At 39.9% G+C, this 19,228-nt stretch overlaps 1 protein-coding gene across 1 annotated transcript in view; it reads left to right on the plus strand.

Moving 5' to 3' along the window:
• The window catches only part of LOC127630073 (membrane-associated phosphatidylinositol transfer protein 3-like), a 223,637-nt gene that overhangs the window by 150,638 nt on the left and 53,771 nt on the right, over positions 1-19,228 (plus strand). The window contains 3 exon segments of the mRNA XM_052107484.1: positions 1,343-1,465; positions 7,325-7,497; positions 18,787-18,944. Coding sequence (XP_051963444.1) covers positions 1,343-1,465; positions 7,325-7,497; positions 18,787-18,944 — 454 coding nt within the window.

The raw sequence follows: 19,228 nt of genomic DNA on the forward strand, positions 1-19,228 counted from the left end.
TCTGTACTGGTCTCAGAATATGTTCGAAATGCAACTTGTTTTCATCCTAACTCCATATAAAGCCTCTGAAAGCAAAATTGTGTTAGCTTTTGGATGAACTCATTGATTCTCAATGTGATAATGCACAGTAAATATAAAATGTATTTGGAAAAAATGATTAATTGCTGAAATTGTAAAAATGGCATATTGGATGAAACTAGAGACTCCAACATTTTGAATGTAGTTTAGTTGCAGTTTCTCCCAAAGACATATCCCGCTGTGATCGGCACCATGTTGTTTTACCACATGACGTACATCGAATGTTTAACAAGTCTTTTAAGCTGAGATCAGTCAGTTTACATTAATTTAAGTCCCTCCTTTTCTTTTAAAAAAAGCAATAATCTGTGTTTCAGTGAGGTGCTTATAATGGAAGTGAATGGGGTCACTGTGGCCAAATTTTGGAGGGTTTAAAGCTTATAGTTTTATAAAAGCACTTGCATGAATTCTTCTGTTAAAACCTGTGTATGATTTAAACTGTTTAAGTTGTCATTTTAGGGTTTGTTGACATTACTTCGTCATGGTAACGAAGTTGTAAAAGTGGCAGTAACTTTACACAGAAAATGTTAGTGATTTTATCATACTAAAATAATTTTGACATGCATATCCTTGTCTTGTAGCTATACTTTTGAAAAAGTGAGTAATTTAATGTTTACAAATTGGCCCCTATTCACTTCCATTGTAAGTGCCTCACTGGAACCAATATATTTGCTTTTTTTTTTTTAAGAAACGGATACATACATAAAAGTCAAAATACATTTGTGTGGAAATCAATATTATGCCACAAATGCTGTCGATTGAGTTCAATGTGTATTGAACCCGTAATAGTCCTTAAAATTTTGTTGTGTATAGTGAAGCCAAAATGCAACATCCATGCACGTGTTGGTCGTACGAGGTTAAAACAAGAAAAAAGTTATTTTCCAACGGTATTCGAAAAATAAACAAGTCTTGCGTATCTTATTTTAAGAATGTATATTTTTACTGGAAAATGAGACCATTTTTGCAGTAAAGCTATATGAAACAGCCTCATTTGTAGTCGAAAGATAAAAAGACCTGTTATTTTTGTTTGTGGAGCATCAGTACACTATTTGTGCTCACTGTAGAGATGCTCTTCAACATCAAACAGGAAAGCAGAAGAGTTGCTGCTGTGTTGTTTCTGTTCTATTAATTAAAAGTGTTATTTACAGTAAGTGTGCCCTGTAGATCACACTGTCATTAAGCAATCCTGAAATTTGCCTGACAGTGCTGATTGTGTTTTATAACGCAGCACTGATTCTGCCTGAATTTGTGTGTGTGTGTTTGCCAGGTGTGCTTGTTGGGTGACTGTGTAGGAGGTGTGCTGTGTTTCGATGCTCTCTGTTTCAGCAACAGTCCACAACATGGCAGCCTTATCCACAAAAGCAGACATAACAGCACAGAGAGCTTAAAGGTACGTACATAAACACTGAATCATCCTCTGTCTCTATTTCACCCTCTGTATTACTTGCCCTGATGTTGTTCCAAATCCTTATTACTTCCTTTTGTGGAACACAAAAGAAGATGTTTGGCAGAATAACAGGAATTGACAGCCTCATTTATTTTGTCTGTATGTCACCTGGTTCATTTTTCCTGGTTTTGCCTTGAGGGGAAAAACTGTAATCTAACATGTCTCATCTAGAGTTTCAGAAGAGATCCTAACAATGCCACACATTGTGATTGTATTTATCCACATACAGTGGCAAGAAAAAAGTATGTGAACCCTTTGGAATTAGCTGGACAAATTGGTCATAAAATGTGATCTCATCTTCATCAAAGTCACAAATATAGACAAACACAATGTGCTTAAGCTCACAAAACAAAAATAATTATAATATTTCATGTATTTATTGAACACATCCCATTAAACATTTACAGTTCTGTGTGGAATCGTAAGTGAACCCTTTGATTTAATAACAGGTCGATCCCCCTTTGGCAGCAATAACCTCAACCAAACAAATCTTAGAGCACCCTCAATTGCAGACCAGGGCAAATTACTGCCTGCAGATCAATTTATCACGAATGTTTTTTATTAGATCTTTTATTTATCTTGCTTTGTGACCAATCGTGCATCCACAAGCTTTTAATGTGCTCAGGGTTGCTAGATAATAGATGCAACATCCCAATCAGAGATTTATACTTGCACAAATTGGAAATATTTCACCTTTTGTCTTACTTAATTTATACAATCTGGAACCATGCATGCGAGTGTATGTGCTTTCTCCTCTTCGGAAAAAACATAACAAACATACTTAGCACTCAGTAGTGCAATATTATGCTAAAAAGTGTGATGCAGCCACTCCGTATCCATTCGTGAGGCTCGTGTGCTGTTTATTGCCAAGTCTGTGATTAACTTTAATAAAATCCCAATAGATATTCGCATCATTTGCACATGCATGGAGGGACGCATGGAGGGACACGCGAGCAAAACTAAATGAGAGAGGAAAATGTTCCTCACACCTGTATGTGAATGTTACTCTGGCAGTAATCATTTATCAGTGTCATGCAGCCTGTTTTATTCAGTTGTGTGCTGAATGGGATGCCAAACAAACCATTGACGAGACTCGCATCATGACCCATGAGCGTGTAAACAGGTTGATAATGTTTTGAGAATAAAACAACTTTGTCCACATTATGGCAAACATTAAAATCAGCTTTTTAGATGATATCATTTACGATGGGCTTAAAAGATACAACTATGCAGAACTTTTGATCTTTTCTCTCCATGTTCTACTTAACGGCTGATGTGGCCCCTGTATAAAAAACAGATTTTGATCTGGAACCGGGCCTAAGCGGACTAGACCAGCATAATGTTCAGAAGGAATTTTGGACCATTCTTCCTTGCAGAACTGCTTCAACTCAGACATATTCTTAGGATGTCTGGTGTTTATGGCTTCTTGAGCTCCTTCAGCAAAGATGGCTCCATGGATGTCAGCCTCGGTGTGGAGCTCTCCAATTCTTTGTTGTTTTTGTTTGTTTGTCCTGTGTTTAGTAATCTTTTTCCAGTCAGTTTTACCAGGGACGAACTGCTAAACATTCGGCAGCAGATACTAGACAATCTTTTCCCAGTTTTTGACTAATCTGACGCTTTGTTGGACATTTTAGTCAACAGTGTTGTTTAAATGCGCTATGAGACATAGGCGAGGGAAGCGTGCCTGTGTGCTGATCATGCTTCACCAGCGTGGATTTCTAAAAGTGCTCCGCTCTTTTCCTAACAAAATGGACAAGTGAATCCATTCCAGACAGCGCATTACTTCTGCCAGGCTTTCAGCTGTTCAGAGTGGATCACATTGCAGAGTTAATGGAGAAAATGATAGGCAGTGGAACATGCTTTTATATCAATGAATGTTGGTGTACAGATGTAACAACTTTAAAGAGGATGTGCTGTCCTAATTTGGAAGTGCTCTTTATTAACTGTAAGCCTTTCTACTTGCTGCAGGAGTTTTCCTAGTTTATTCTGATAAGTGTTTATATTTCTCCACAAGCGTGTGTGAGCACAGTGCTGCAACAGCTGACTGATCAGATCACAGACACGGACCAACAATACCCGGACTCAGTTATTATTATTCTTGGGGATTTTAACACAGCAAACCACACACGTGAACAGCCCAAATACAAACAGCACATTACATGCCCAACCAGAGACAGAAATAAACATTGCTACACAGCAATAAAGGATGCATATCAGCCTGTCCCTAGAGAAACTTTGGGACTCTCTGATCACCATCTGGTTCATCTTCCAACTTACAGGCAGAAACTAAAATCAACTAAACCTGTAGTAAAGACTGTAAATTGATGGACCAATGAAGCAGAGCTGGAACTACAAGCCTGTTTTGACTGAACTGATTGGAGTGTATTTGACACCAATCTGGACAAGCTCACAGATACTGTGACATCAGAAACTCAAAAAAAGACGTCCTCTCACTTTCAACTGCTTTTATTTTCAGCAAACTTAATATGTGTAAATATTTGTATGAACATAAAAAGATTCAACAACTAAGACATAAACTGAACAAGTTTCAAAGACATTTGACAAATGACAAAAGTAACAGTGAGTATCTGGTGTTTCCACCAGCTGCATTACAAGTACTGCAGTGCATCTCCTCCTCATGGACTGCACCAAATTTGCCAGTTCTTGCTGTGAGATGTTATCCCACTCTTCCACCAAGGTACTTACAAGTTCCCGGACATTTCTGGGGGGAATGGCCCTAGCCCTCACCCTCTGATCCAACAGGTCCCTGACGTGCTCAATGGGACTGAGATCCAGGCTCTTCACTGGCCATGGCAGAACACTGACATTCCTGTCTTGCAGAAAATCATGCACAGAATGAGCAGTCATGTCAGGATATGCCTGCAGGAAGGGTACAACATGAGGGAGGAGGATGTCTTCCCTGTTACACACAGCATTGAGATTGCCTGCAATGACAACAAGCTCAGTCCAATGATGCTGTTACACACCGCCCCAGACCATGACGGACCCTCCACCTCCAAATCGATCCTGCTCCAGAGTTCAGGCCTTGGTGTAAAGCTCATTATTTCAACGATCAACACGAGTCCAACCATCACTCCTGGTGAGACAAAACCATGACTCGTCAGTAAAGAGCACTTTTTGCCAGTCCTGTCTGGTCCAGCGAAGGTGGATTTGTGCCCATAGGCGACGTTGTTGCGGTGATGTCTGGTAAGGAACTGCCTTACAACAGGCCTACAAGCCCTCAGTCCAGCCTCCCTCAGCCTATTGTGGACAGTCTGAGCATTGATGGAGGGATCGTGCATTCCTGGTAACTCGTGCAGTTGTTGTTGCCATTCTGTACCTGTCCCGCAGGCGTTATATTCAGATGTACCGATCCTGTGCAGGTGATGTTACACGTGGTCTGCCACTGCGAGGATGATCAGCTGCCTTTCCTGTCTCCCTGTAGTGCTGTCTTAGGCATCTCACAGTTCGGATGTTGCAATTTATTGCCCTAGCCACATCTAGAGTCCTCATGCCTCCATGCAGCATGCCTAAGACACGTTCACGCAGATGAGCAGGGACCCTGGGCATCTTTCTTTTGGTGTTTTTCCAGTCAGTAGAAAGGTCTCTTTAGTGTCTTAAGTTTTTATAACTGTGACCTTCACTCCCTACAATCTGTAAGCTGTTAGTGTCTTAAAGACCGTTCCACAGGTGCATGTGCATATTGTTTATGGTTCATTGAACAAGCATGGGAAACCTTTTACAATAAAGATCTGTAAAATAATTTCGATTTTTACAAAACTATCTTTAAAATACAGTGTCCTGAAAAAGTTATTTTTTTTGCTGAGTTTATATTAGTTTCTGTGAGGATATGTGCATTCCTACTAGGACTTATTTAACATACAACATGGACAAACAGTGGTTTACTGCTGAACTCGGGCAGCTTCGTCAGGCAAAAAGGATCCTTACAGAACAATCAGGCCAGGAACACGCTGAATAAGGAAATCGGAGTGGCTAAAAGAAGCTATTCTCATAAGCTGAAAAACAAGTTTCCAGCTAACGACCCTGCATCATTGTGGAGTGGCCTGAAACAATTTACTAACTGCAAGACTCCATTCCCCAACACTGTAGGGTACCAACAACTGGCTGACAACCTTAATGTGTTCTACTGTATATTTGAAATGCCCAATCTCACACCCCACACCCGCTCTCACCTTCAGGCATAGGAACAGTTCTTTCCCTCAGGCTATCCATCTCATGAACAGTTAAAAGTGTCCCATTGAGCAATGATTATGTGCAATACACACCTTAGTCTATTTAAATGTATCCAACATGCCATGCCTCTTCTGCCATTACATTCTCTTGCTTCTTTATATAACAGATTTGTATTTGTATATTGTACATACATATATATATATATATATATATATATATATATTGTCTTATTGTGTATTTCTATATATACACTTTCTATCCACTTTTTATTTTTATTCTATTTTTTATTATTGTTATTATCTATGTCTTGTTGTTTTATTGTTTGTGCACTGGAAGCTTCTGTCACCAAGGCAAATTCCTTGTATTTGTAAGCATACTTGGCAAGAAAGCTTATTCTGATTCCACAGCATCTATAATATGTTAAGGTCTGGGATCTAACTGGGCAATTCCAAAATGTGGATTTCCTTTTTTTCAAGCCATTCTGTAGTGGATTTACTTCGATGTTTAGGTTCATTGTCCTGCTGCATCACCCAACTTCAACTGAGCTTCAGCTGGCGTACAGCCACCCTGATATTATCCTGTAGGATATCTCGATACATTTGGGAATTCATTTTTCTATCAATGATGGCACATGGTCCAATGATTCCTTCAAGTCTTTAGCTGTCACTCTAGGGTTCTTGTTTCACCTCATTGAGCATTCTGCGGTGTGCCCTTTGAGTCACCTTGGCTGGACGGCCACTTCCAGGGAAACTTGCCACAGTTTTAAACCATCTTCATTTATAGACAGTTTGTCTTAGTGTGTACAGATGAATATCTAAGCTCTTTGAGATAACTTAATAACCCTTTCCAGCTTTATGCAAAGCAACAATTCTTCTGAGAACTCTTTTTTTTGCGAGGCATGGTCCATGTCAGCAGATGCTTCTTGTGATTTGCAAACTCAAAATGTTTGAGTGCTTTTTATAAGTCAAAGTAGCTCTAACCCACACCTCCAATCTGTTTTCATTAATTGAATGCCAGGGTTGCCAACTCCAGACTCTAATAAGCTTTAGTTGATGTCATTAGCCTAGGGGGTTTACATGATTTTTCCAACCTACTCCATGAGTATTTGAATGATGTATTCAGATTGTACAGTTCTTGTACAATGAATTCCCAAATGTGTTTGTGTATTATTTTAACTTAGATGAAGATCAAATCAGATTTCTAAGACAAATTTATTCAAAAATGCGGGTAATTCCAAAGAGTTCACATCATTTTTCTTGCCACTTTAATTAAATGTCTTCTTATATGTCAAAAAAAATAATAATTCTATATTTATTGTTCCAAATGCATTTTAGGAGAATCTGTCTCAGATGTTGATACTTAAATTAAACACAACTTAAAACTCAGTTTTTACTATCAAATTACAGTAATTCTTAGGCAGCACTGAACAATGGTCTCACAAAGCACACTATCTTTGTTTGACACTTCACTCCAGTCAAATCTTTGTTTGACACTTTGGTCCAGTCTTCTCTAAACACTTCTAATGTAATGCTATTGTGTCTAAGCAGAAGGCATATTTACACATTTATGTAAAGGATGACTCTCGTCCCTCTTCCCCCACCGACTCAGGATAACCCTGAGGTCAGCCCGAGCCTGAGCTCCAGCAAGCGGCTTAGCAGAAGCAACATTGACCTGTCTGCCCCCAGTGACTCCAACAGAAGGAGAACCCCATTCAGCCGCAAACAAAGCGACTCATATGATGGAGATTCCTCAAGCAGCCAGAACCACCCTTTCCTTAGCAGGTACTGCATGCCTGTAAATGTAAACAAATGCAATGTTGAAAGATGGATCCTAAGTTAGTGTCTATTTTTATGCTTGTGTATGAATATACAGTACTGTGTAAAAGTCTGTGTCCAGGTGTATCTAGGAGAATTTGTGCTGTTTTGAAGGCAAAAGTGTTCACACCATATATTGATTTATATCTTTTTTCCTGTTTACTGGACTTTGTATGACATTAAATGATTAATGAAAACTATTTGTAATTATTTTTTAAAGAAATCCTCACTTTGAATGTTTTTCACAAGTGCCTAAAACCTTTGCACAGTACTGTAATTCAGTTTCTTTTTCGATAAGAATTCAGAACAAGATAAGACAGATGCGTCCCCCTGGCTAAGCCATACATTTGTAGTTCTTCCTCCCATTTCTGTTTATCAATTTTGGCTGCATGATTGCATGTTGAATCTGCCTGCCTGTCTGCAGTGCTATTAATAGTCTGAGACATAGTCAGTGTTCATTTACAGGATGAGGCACCGACACCAACGATGCCTTTTCAGAACTGTTTCAAAAGCTGCTAAGCTACTTCAGCAAAGTACCAAAAACCCACAGTTTATATGATAAATGGTCCTTTATTAGGTTATTGATGTGGGAAGTGAGATTTCTTACTCCGCTTTCGTCACAGGCATTCAACAGATTTAATTTATGTACATTTTTTAGAGACTTCCTGTCTACAATATTAGCATTCTACTACTTTATCATCAAGTAGAGAAATTAGTTTTGTCATTATACAATGCAAATAAGGTATTAATTATCAAACCAACCAGCTCCGAGGTGAAACGCAACATTGCAAACTTTGATTTGAAGCAAAAAGTATTTGAAAAACTAGACAAAAAGACAAAGGCACAAGACTGAACTTAAGGGATAGTTCACCCCCAAAAATTATTTCTCTCATCATCTATTCACCCTCATGCCATCCCAGGTGTGAATGACTTTCTTTCACTGAACACAAACAAAAAGATTTTTAGAAGAATATCTCAGCTCTGTAGGTCCATTCAATGAAAGTATATGGTGACCAAAACTTTGAAGCATCTGTAAGCACATGAAGTCAGCATTAAAGTAGACCATATGAATCCAATTATATCCAATAAAAAGTGATCGAATCAGTTTTGGGTGAGTACAGACCATAATATAACAACTTTTTTCACTATAAATCTTGACATCACCAGTCTCCTTGGTGATCATGATTTCAAGCTCGATTACACTTCCTGGTGCCATCTAGCTCTGCGCATGTGTCAAGCACTAGGAAGTGTAATCAAGCTTGAAATCATGATTGTGCCTAGAGACTGCAACAGCAAGATGTAAAGTAAATAAGGAGTTATATTTTGGTCTGTTCTTACCTAAAACCAATTGGATCACTTCAGAAGACATGGATTAAACCACTGGAGTCTTTTGGATTAATTTTATACTGTCTTTATGTGTTTTTTGGAGGTTCAGAATTTTGGTCATCATTCACTTGCATTGAGATGAGATGTTCTTCCAAAATTCGTTGTTTGTGTTCTGCAGAAGAAAGAAAGTCATACACATCTAGGATGGCACAATGGTGATTTAGGGAATTAGGAAACTCCACGTGGTACAGGTGGATATGTCCGGTTCCCGACCCTACTGTTGGGGTTGAGTCCGAGTCAAGTCAGAGTATTTAGACAATTGAGTCCGAGTATAAAAGGGGCCAAGTCGGACTCTAGACCAGGTCCATAACAGGCCGAGTCTGAGTCTGTCCATGAATCTGAATTAAAACTGAACTATAAACTCAACATCATTATTTAAGCTTATTTTAGCACTCGCTGAGAAGTTACATCTCACGACTTGACTGCAAATGCTACATCAGAAAACACAGGTAAAGCCTACTGCTAATATTAGGCCCATTTAACATGGTCATGATTGTTAATTCGCGGAAAAAGTGGCAGTTCTACACACTGCTTGTGCATGTAAAAACCTGATGAGTCCTTGTGTTATTGTTTTAAAAAAAATAAGAGGTATCAAAAAAAATTATTTAGCACTACCTTGAAGAAGCTATTTGACAACAGATATTCATATATTGTATATTCCACAAGACAAACTGCTGGTAACTGCATATAAACAAATGATTTGGTTCAAAAGTTTACATTCCTTTGGTTCTAAAAGGGATAGTTTACCCAAAGATGAAAATTCAGTAATTGTTTTCTCACCCCTGGGTTGTTATAACTCCTTTTTTTCTTTCTTTTTCTTAACAAAATGGGAGAAATTGTGAGAAAAAAAAAAATTTGTGCTCAGTGACGTCACAGAGTGGCAGTTTATGGTGACCAACGCTTCAAGCTTCAAAAGGACACAAAAGTATAATTTAGAAGTCTAAAAAATTATTGTATGCGACTCATGTCTTGCTCTGAAGGAATATGATAATGTTTGGTGAGAAACAAACCGAAATCTGATGTATTATTAAGTTAAACTCTAAACCGACCGCTGATCTCCTGTGCACATTCATGAGACAGACTTCATGCGAGCTTTAGAACTACTCACATGGTGTGTTTCTTTCTCTATGATTAATGACTGTGTAATAATTGTTCATGAGTCCCTGCTTTGTCCTGATCTGTGAAGCTGCCCACTTTCCTTAAGAAAAATACTGTTCATTCTTTGGTTTCCCAGCATCTTTTGCACATTTGAGTTCTTCCCAGCAGTGGCTAAATGATATAGACATCCACTTTTGTCACTTAGGACAATTGATGGTCACATATTGATGATTACAACATTCATTGATGCTCAAAAAGGCAACTTAAGAATTAAGGGGATGAAAACTTTTGAACAGAATGATTTGTGTAAATTATAGTACATTTTGTGTAATGCAGCTTTTGAAGGGCAGTACTAAATATAATATATAATCTTTTATCTGTTATATTTGCATACATTCTGAAAAGGGTGTGAAATCACGTAGGCCTATAACAAAAGGGGTATGCAAAGGTATATTGCAATATATAGTTTGTGAAAATGTATATTTTATTTTATATTTTGTTTTTCACTGTTTAACCACATTTTAGCTTTTTTTATTATTTACAAATTCCTCATAATTAAATTTCATATTGCATATGTGATTATGAGTAGACTAGTCATGTCAGGAACACATTTGAACTAAAAATCTAAATACAATCCCCACATCTCAACATTTAAAGGAATGTTCCTGGTTCAATACAAGTTAAGCTCAATCAACAACATTTGTGGAATAATATAGTTTAACACAAAAATTAATTTAGATTTGTCCTTCCTTTTAAAAAAAAGCAAAAATGTGTGTCAGAGTGAGGCTCTTACAATGGAAGTCAATGGGGAAAATGAAAGTGAATGTGGCCAATTTTTGGAGGGTTTAAACAAAGAAATGTGAAGCTTATAATTTTATAAAAGCATGTGCATTAATTCTTCTGTTAAAACTCATTTATTATTTGAGCTGTAAAGTTGTTTAAATAGTAATATTACAGTACTTTTAGGGCTTGTTGACATTACATTGTCATAGCCAAGAAGTTGTAAACTTTGGTATAACTTTACACAGAAAATGTTTTATCACACTAAAATCATGTTTTCATGCATATCCTTTATGTCTTGTGGTTATATCTTTGAAACAGTATTTTAACATTCGAAAATTTGCCCCATCCTCACTGAACACATTTTTCTGCTTTTTTAAAGAAAAGGAGGGATGAGTCAAAATGTATTTTGTGGTAATCAATAGTATGGTACAAATGCTGTTGATTGCGCTTAACCCGGAATATTCCTTGTGTGGAAGTGCTTGTACTATGTAAAAAAAAAGTGCAGTTGAGCGAAGTGTGATTCTTGTCTGATTTTCAGAAAACACCCACTTACATTTTCACGTGTTGCGTGAAGACATGGATCGGATTCTCTCACCTTGTTGAAAATGCATTTTTGCATTATTTTGGGCATTTGCGCTGACTAACTGTATGAAATAGAGCGCATGGCGTCATTGTCATGGTAACCAGACAAATTTCAGCTGATTTGCTGAAGACTAGCATGAATGTATCGTGCAACAAAATTTATTTTCTTCTTTGCAAATGACACCAGAAGGACAACGAGAAAATAAAATCTTAGAAGAAAAAATGTGAGCCTACCAAAAACTGGGACTGTCCTGTGTAATTAATTGGGAGGTCTGGTCATCCAATCTATGATTCAGTTATAAACAAAACATTTCACTGCCCAAAATAACTTATAAAACTATAAAAGAACATATTTTAAGCAGCTCGTTAATGCTTTTAAAATAGAAAAACAATTAACAGGTGCTGCCACTTCTAACTTTCTCTATGTGTGATAATTAAATATAATATATATATATATATATATATATATATATATATATATATATATGTAAATATAGCCGAAATCACAGCACAGCCGTTGTCTTTAACTGATGTTATAAAATCAGAATTTTAGCAGTGCAGAGCAGCAGCTTGGAAATTGACTGTAAGTGATTACTGGTTAACATGTAGTCTTAATGGGCGGTGTTTCAGTCACTATTTCATACTCGTTATGTTGTCTGACAACAGAAACAGAACAAATATGTACATGAGAACAGCTTTATTGGGAATTCAGCTGTATTAAAATACAATATGTGAGCACAGAGGGTAGGAGAGAAGCAAACATTAGGCATAATGAAAATATGACGTGATTTCATCATGAATATGCTAAATAACGCATTACATCATCTAGCGACATTTAGCAACTTTTTGAGAAGGCTTTAGCTACTTTTCATTGAAAGTAGTTGGCAACACTTGCTGGGACTGGGCGGTCGCTGCCTCACATATGGGGCGGCTGTGGCTCAGGTGGTAGCACAGGTGGCCACTAATCGCAGGGTTGGTGGTTCGATTCCCGGCCCTCAAAACTCCACCTGCCGAAGAGTCCTTTGGCAAGACACTGAACCTGACGTTGCTCCCAATGGCAGGCTAGCACCTTGCATGGCAGCTCTGCCGTTATTGGTGTGTGAATGTTCAGATTTTATTTTTATTCCTTTCATAATATTCCCAATGGGTCAGAACTTTATTTATTAGTATTTGCTAGCGTTGCCTTTAAATTGTTTAACTTGGGTCAAACCTTTTGGGTAGCCTTCCACAAGCTTCTCACAATAAGTTGCTGGAATTTTGGCCAATTCCTCCAGACAGAACTGGTGTAACTGAGTCTGGTTTGTAGGCCTCCTTGCTCGCACACACTTTTTCAGTTCTGCTCACAAATGTTTTATCGGTTTGAGGTCTTGACTTTGTCATGGCCAGTCCAATACCTTGACTTTGTTTTCCTTAAGCCATTTAGCCACAACTTTGGAGGTATTCTTGGGGTCATTGTCCATTTGGAAGACCCATTTGCGACAAGAAGACCCATTAACTTTCTGGCTGATGTCTTGAGATGTTGCTTCAATATATCCACATAATTTTCCTTCCTCGTGATGCCATTTATTTTGTGAAGTGTACCAGTCACTCCTGCAGCAAAGCACCCCTACAACATGATGCTGCCACCCCCATTCTTCATGGTTGGGATGGTGTTCTTCGGCTTGCAAGCCTCACCCTTTTTCCTCCAAACATAACATTGGTCATTATGGCCAAACTGTTACATTTTTGTTTCATTAGACCACAGGACATTTCTCCAAAAGGGAAGATCTTTGTCCCCATGTGCACTTGCAAACTGTAGTCTGGCTTTTTATGGTGGTTTTTGCTGTTGTTCTGGAATTGATTTGCACTTTTCACGTCAAACAACCTTCATCTCTTGGAGCCAGAAAGTGTCTCCTTCCAGAGCGGTATGTTAGCTGCATGGTCCCATGGTGTTTATACTTGGGTACTATTGTTTGTACAGATGAATGTGTTACCTTCAGCCATTTGGAAATTGATCCCAAGGATGAATTAGACTTGTAGAGAACCACAATTTGTTTCTGAGGTCTTGCCTGATTTCTTTTGATTTTCCCATTATGTGTAACATTCACCTTGTCCCGTTTTGCCCTTACCTCTTCTTTGCCCATTTCGTCCCGTATTTAACTCCACAGTCCCCTTGTTAGCGTGCACGTTCCCTGTTATTAGTTTCACCTGCACCCGCCCCCTCTGGCTCTCGCGCTCACTCACATTCATCAGAGTATTAGTTTCACCCGCACTCGTTCTAATCACTAGATTATTAGTCTCACCTGCACTGTTCGTTTTCCCCTATATATACGCTGCCCTTTCGCTTCACTCTTGTTGGTTATTGTTTAGTTTACCCCTTCGCTTTGCCAGCTCTAGTGTTCCCCTAGAATCCCCAGTCTTTTCCTCTCGCTTGTCTCGCCCCTTTGTATACTGATTTCCCGGCTTCGACCTAACGCTCCCCTTGTCTACGCTTCTTTGGATTTGCCCCTTTGTCATCTACTGATTCCCCGGCTTCGACCTCACACTCCCGGTTGACTACTCTTCACTGGATATGCCCCTTTGTACTGTAGCCTGCTTTTGTTTAATAAAGCTGTTTTAATGCGACATTGTGACTGTCTCTTCTTGTGCGCGTTACATTATGTCAAGCAAAAAGGAACTGAGTTTGAATGTAGGTCTTAAAATACATCAACAAGTACACCTCCTATGGCTTGACAACATTTTCTGGAATTTTCCAAGCTGCTTAAAGGCACAGTTAACTTAAACTGTAAACTTCTGACCCACTGGAATGGTGATATAGTCAATTAAAAGTGAAACAATCTGTCTGTAAACAATTGTTTAGAAAATGTGTTTGTGTCATGCTCAAAGTCAATGTCCTAAACGACTTGCCAAAACTGTAGTTTGCTAATATTAAATCTGTGGAGAGGTTAAAAAATGAGTTTTAATGACTTCAACCTATGTTAGATTGTATGTTAGATTAAGGAGACATTAAAAATATTTACTGTTGGTGTACCTCCATAAACAGGGTTGGGAAACACTCCACTACACCACCCATGCAATGCAAGTCATCTTGCCTAAGGTAATTGCTATACGGTATCTTTGGCCTTTGTGCATTTGCTAAATGGCCATTGTAAGGATTGTAAGGAAGCACCGGATCCCACAAAAGACTGATAGTGCTGGTCCTGAGGGAAACTTATCACTGGGCTCATCCACACCCCTCAGCTCTCTACATCTCTCTCCCAATCATCTCTTCCCCTGGGCCCTGTACACCCCATCCTTTTCACACTCAATCTGAGGTGAGATAGCGGGTCTTAAGCAGCCTAAGAGCTTTTCTGTCATCGTTTATAGCATGATAACAAAGACAAACAATGTGCAAGAGATTTGAAAGACAGTGTGAAAAGTTGCAGACAGTCAAACAAAATTATTCTTGCTATAATCCGTTTTGGGTAAATTAGGATTTTAAAATGGCTAAGAGAAGGTAGCCGTAGAATGAGAGGGATCATACTTTTGTTTTTTAAATGGAAAGCCAAAGGAAGCACAAAGCAATCTATTGGTAGAGAGAGACTGAAAACAGCTCTTCAGTCTGAACCTTGATCTTGAAGACTTTAAACATTAAAGATGAAATGTCATAACTGTTCTGAATTTAAATTGTACATTTGAACCACATTTGGCACCAGCACTGGCAGGGTCATGGCTTTGATTCCGAGGAAACATGCACACTATTAAAATATATTAGGTGTTGGGTAGTATTTGACTACATGTAATCTGGAAGTACTTTAGTACTAGTTTAGTTTACGTTCCTGGAGGAATGGTCTTTCTAGTGAATGTAATATGAAGTTGACAATGAGACATATGGGTATAAAAGGCAGGGATCTTTCATCTGTTCAGTCAGATTCTTTCTTCGGAGCCGAGCGGTTGTGTGATCAGCAAGCTGAAACACTCACTACTGTTCCACTCACCTCTAAGAGCATTGCTGTTGGATCCTACGGCGCATTACCAGCGGCTTTCTCCCTTCTCTGCACGCCAGTGCAGTTCACGCCCCTGGGCGCCTCGACAGCATTTCCTAAAAGAGTATATTTCCCCTAAAAGAGTTTGCACATTGTCGTTGAACGTCTTTTTATAGACGTGTCTTTTTGAAGATGCCTTTCCGCCTTTGTTTATTTCCTGGATGCGGTAGATATCTCTCCGCTTCTGACGGTCATATATGCTGCCTCACTTGTATGGGCTGCGTTCACACCGAGGCAGCGTTTATGAATGGTTCATGTTCTCATTGCGAGAGTGTGACCATTGCAACGTTGCAGTCGTGGCTTTCCTTCCTTAAATGAAACGCCACTCCAGCCGCTCCCGCGTTGCGCCTTCTTCCCACGGGATTGAGGCCAACTCGGCTGGCGATGGAGGCAATTTGGAGATTTCTGCGGGCGCGATTTCGCCGGGTAAATCCCTGCAGACCACCCACCCCCTGCATGCTCGTTTGCTACCGTCCGGGCTCGATGCGAGACCTGCTCACCTCACGGCCAGTTCGATGTCTTCTTCAGACCCCCTGAACTGGATGAGAATATCGCTGCTACATGCAGAAATCTGATGCTGAGGACAGGTGCTGTGCAAGGTCAGGTCTAGTGGCCCCTTACTGGCCTACCCGGACTTGGTTCTCGGATCTTTCGCTCCTCGCGACAGCACCTCTCTGGCAAATCCTCCTGAGGAAAGACCTTCTTTCTAGTGAATCTGCAAGTGCTGCCCCGGGAGGAGGCAGACCCAGCCTTATCGTTGCTGGTCCGGTACGTCCTTTGCATACCTGTTTGGACCGCACACAGAGCTTTATACTCTCTGAGCAGCTCCTTGTTTGCTTTGGCGGACAGCGGAAAGGGAACGCTGTCTCCAAACAGAGGCTCGCCCACTGGGTAGTCAATGCCATCGCATTGGCCTATCGGACCTAGGCCATGCCCGCCCCCTTGCGGGTTCGAGCACACTCTACAAGCAGTGCGCATTCTTGTGGGCACTGGCCAACGGCACCTCTCTAGCAGACATCTGTAAAGCAGTGGGCTGGACAACACCCAATAACTTTGTGAGATTCTACAATCTCCGGGTTGAGTCAGTTTCGTCCTGTGTTTTGTCGGGTCCGAGCATGTAGAACTCGGTAACACGGGACAACTGACCGGGTATACTGCTTGCACTAGCGCCTTTCCCCTCACTGAGGCGAACACGTGTGCTTTTACTCCCAGGTGAGTCCTCAACCTCACGCTCCCTGGATGATTTTCCGCCCCAGTCCTCTGGTTTGTGAATTCAGCTGAGGAATTCCTGACCAAACTCACTACAGGTACTATTTACTCTGTACTGGAATAGGTGCTCCATAGGTGCCGGTTATCACGGTATCTCCCTGTGATGTATTTTCCGTGGTACAGTCACCCCGGTCAGGCGCCTCCCTTGGGCAGTCCCCTCTGCCCCGGTTGCCGTGTTTGTAGAGCTCCTCCCTCATTAGGCAGGACCTACTACCGCGCCACTTCCATGTGTGGCGTAACAGGCCCATGTGATATATTTTCCAAATTTTTGTGGGATCTTTTCCCCCTGAAAGAATAGGACTGGAAAAGAACACCTTCCCTGATGCGTGTTATAGCTAGATGGCCCCAGCCGCATCTAACACTCTATGAGGAGAAACATAGAGAGAGAAAAGTCAGCGGATGGCACGGCCTGCTCCCATGCTTGTCACGTCGTTTGTTCCCACCCCTCAAGGGAATGTCCTTGGTTGGATGCTGGGAACCTAATAAAAACAATATGACGTCTTAGTGGGGCGTTGGGGAAGGTTACGTGGCGCCTGATGCCCATGCTCCTTGGCACGCTACAGCTTGCTGCACCAGCATCAGCAGATCACATAACACGGTTCAGTCTAGGTGGCGCTATTGAAGAAGGACCCCTTGTGTCACTAAAATCAACACAACGTTTGAGTGAGTGATAGAAGTGGAATATCTAGGTTACTAGTGTAACCCCCATTCCCTGATGGAGGGAACGAGACGTTATGTCCCCCTTGCCACAACACTGTACCAAGCCACTGTAATGGCCAAACCTTATTCTCGGTGCAGAACCTGACTGAACAGATGCACGATCCCGTATGTCCGGGGGCGGGACATGCAAATTCTGTTTGCCAATTTGGTATTGGCCTTTTCCATATTCAGAGGTATCCGAGGCTTCTGAAAGAAGCCCCTTGTGTCAGTGCAATCGTCATAATGTCTCGTCACTAGTAACCTAGACGTTACTGTTACTTAACCATTGCTGGGTGTAATCCAATTATAAAGTAATTAGTTACTGTAATTTAATTATTTTTAGGAAAATGTAGTGTAATGTGTTACATTTTTGTTCTTGTAATCAGATTACAGTTATTGACCATCAGTTAATTTAATTATAGCAACATGCTTATTTCTAATACATTATCTATGTAGAATACATGAATTATTGCACCATAATGAGTCATTGACCACGTTTACGTGCACTTTTAGCAGGTTATTCAAAGGTTTTTGCATAAAACGGTGTTCATAAACGTCATGTAAATGAGAACTCAGATTTCCATTAAGAGATATTTTCAATATCTTTAAGAGAAAGCTGCTTATGTGGCCATGTTAACACAAGCGCTCTTCTAACAGGATTTTGAAGAGTGCGCATGTGCGTGGAACAGAACGAATAACAAATGTCATAGGATGGAGCCCAAAAACAAGTCAACAAAACATTTCTGGGAGTACAGTGGGAAAAACACATACACTATAAAATATTCCCATTTACACACACCACTGTAAAATATTGACAGTTCCTCACGTTTGTGTAAATGTGCTCATACATAAGCTTCACAGGGTAATTACGTCACTCAGGAGAAAGCTGCTTATACAGTGCATGTAAACAAGAATGCAGCTTTCTCACAATAACCCACTTTCTGGTGTCCAAGTAAACGTAATCATTGTGATGGAGAAATGTGAGGTGCTGAGTGTATGACTTGTGTGTAACAATGAACAACGTTGAAATATAGACATTATTTGGAATTTGTTTTAGAAAGTAACTTAAAAGTAAAGTAATTTGTAATGTGATTACTTTTCCAATGAAGTAATTAGTAATGTAATCTGAAAACAGTTTAAGAGAAAAAATGTGTATGTTTATACTAATAAATACTAATCAATAGTATAATTACCTGATAGTAACTTACCCAACACTGAACTAAACATAGTTGTTTAAGCTTAGGGTTAGTGAAGTTAAACCATCATCCAAAACACAACAATATGACTGAGTAGTTATGCTGGCATTTTCATTAGGGTAATCTTACTCGGAGCGAACAACCACTCACAGTGTCCAGAAGTTTTTATAGTCAGAAACATTTTGGTTTAACTTTTTCATTAAATGTCATCCTTGTGGTTTTTTTGTGTGTGTTTGCAGTCGGATTCAGGATGAAGTGGACCAAAGACCAGGCAGCAGCACCAGTGTAGTGTTGAATCCAGGTCGCTTTGACTTTGAGGTTTCGGATTGTTATCTGCTGGGCTGTCCTCTTGGACTGGTGCTAGCCATGAGACGCACTGTGCTTCCTGCTCTCCAGGGTTAGTATCATACACACTCCCCAATACATGACCCAGCATACATTGTCATCTGTATACAATACTCGCACAATGGTAGGCATTGCCGTCATCTCAAAATGTTCTATAATGCAGTGAACAGGTTTGTGCAAATCTACTCTCAAATAGCACATCATTAATTACAGAAATATTCAGAACAGTCTGGCACCAACAATCCTGCCACAGTCAAAATCATTGAGATCAAAATTTTCCCCATTCTGATGGTTGATGTGAACATTAGCTGAAGCTTCTGACCTGTATCTGAATGA

The sequence above is a fragment of the Xyrauchen texanus genome, chromosome 36 (assembly GCF_025860055.1).
Source record: "Xyrauchen texanus isolate HMW12.3.18 chromosome 36, RBS_HiC_50CHRs, whole genome shotgun sequence".
In the NCBI taxonomy this organism is placed as follows: Eukaryota; Metazoa; Chordata; class Actinopteri; order Cypriniformes; family Catostomidae; genus Xyrauchen; species Xyrauchen texanus.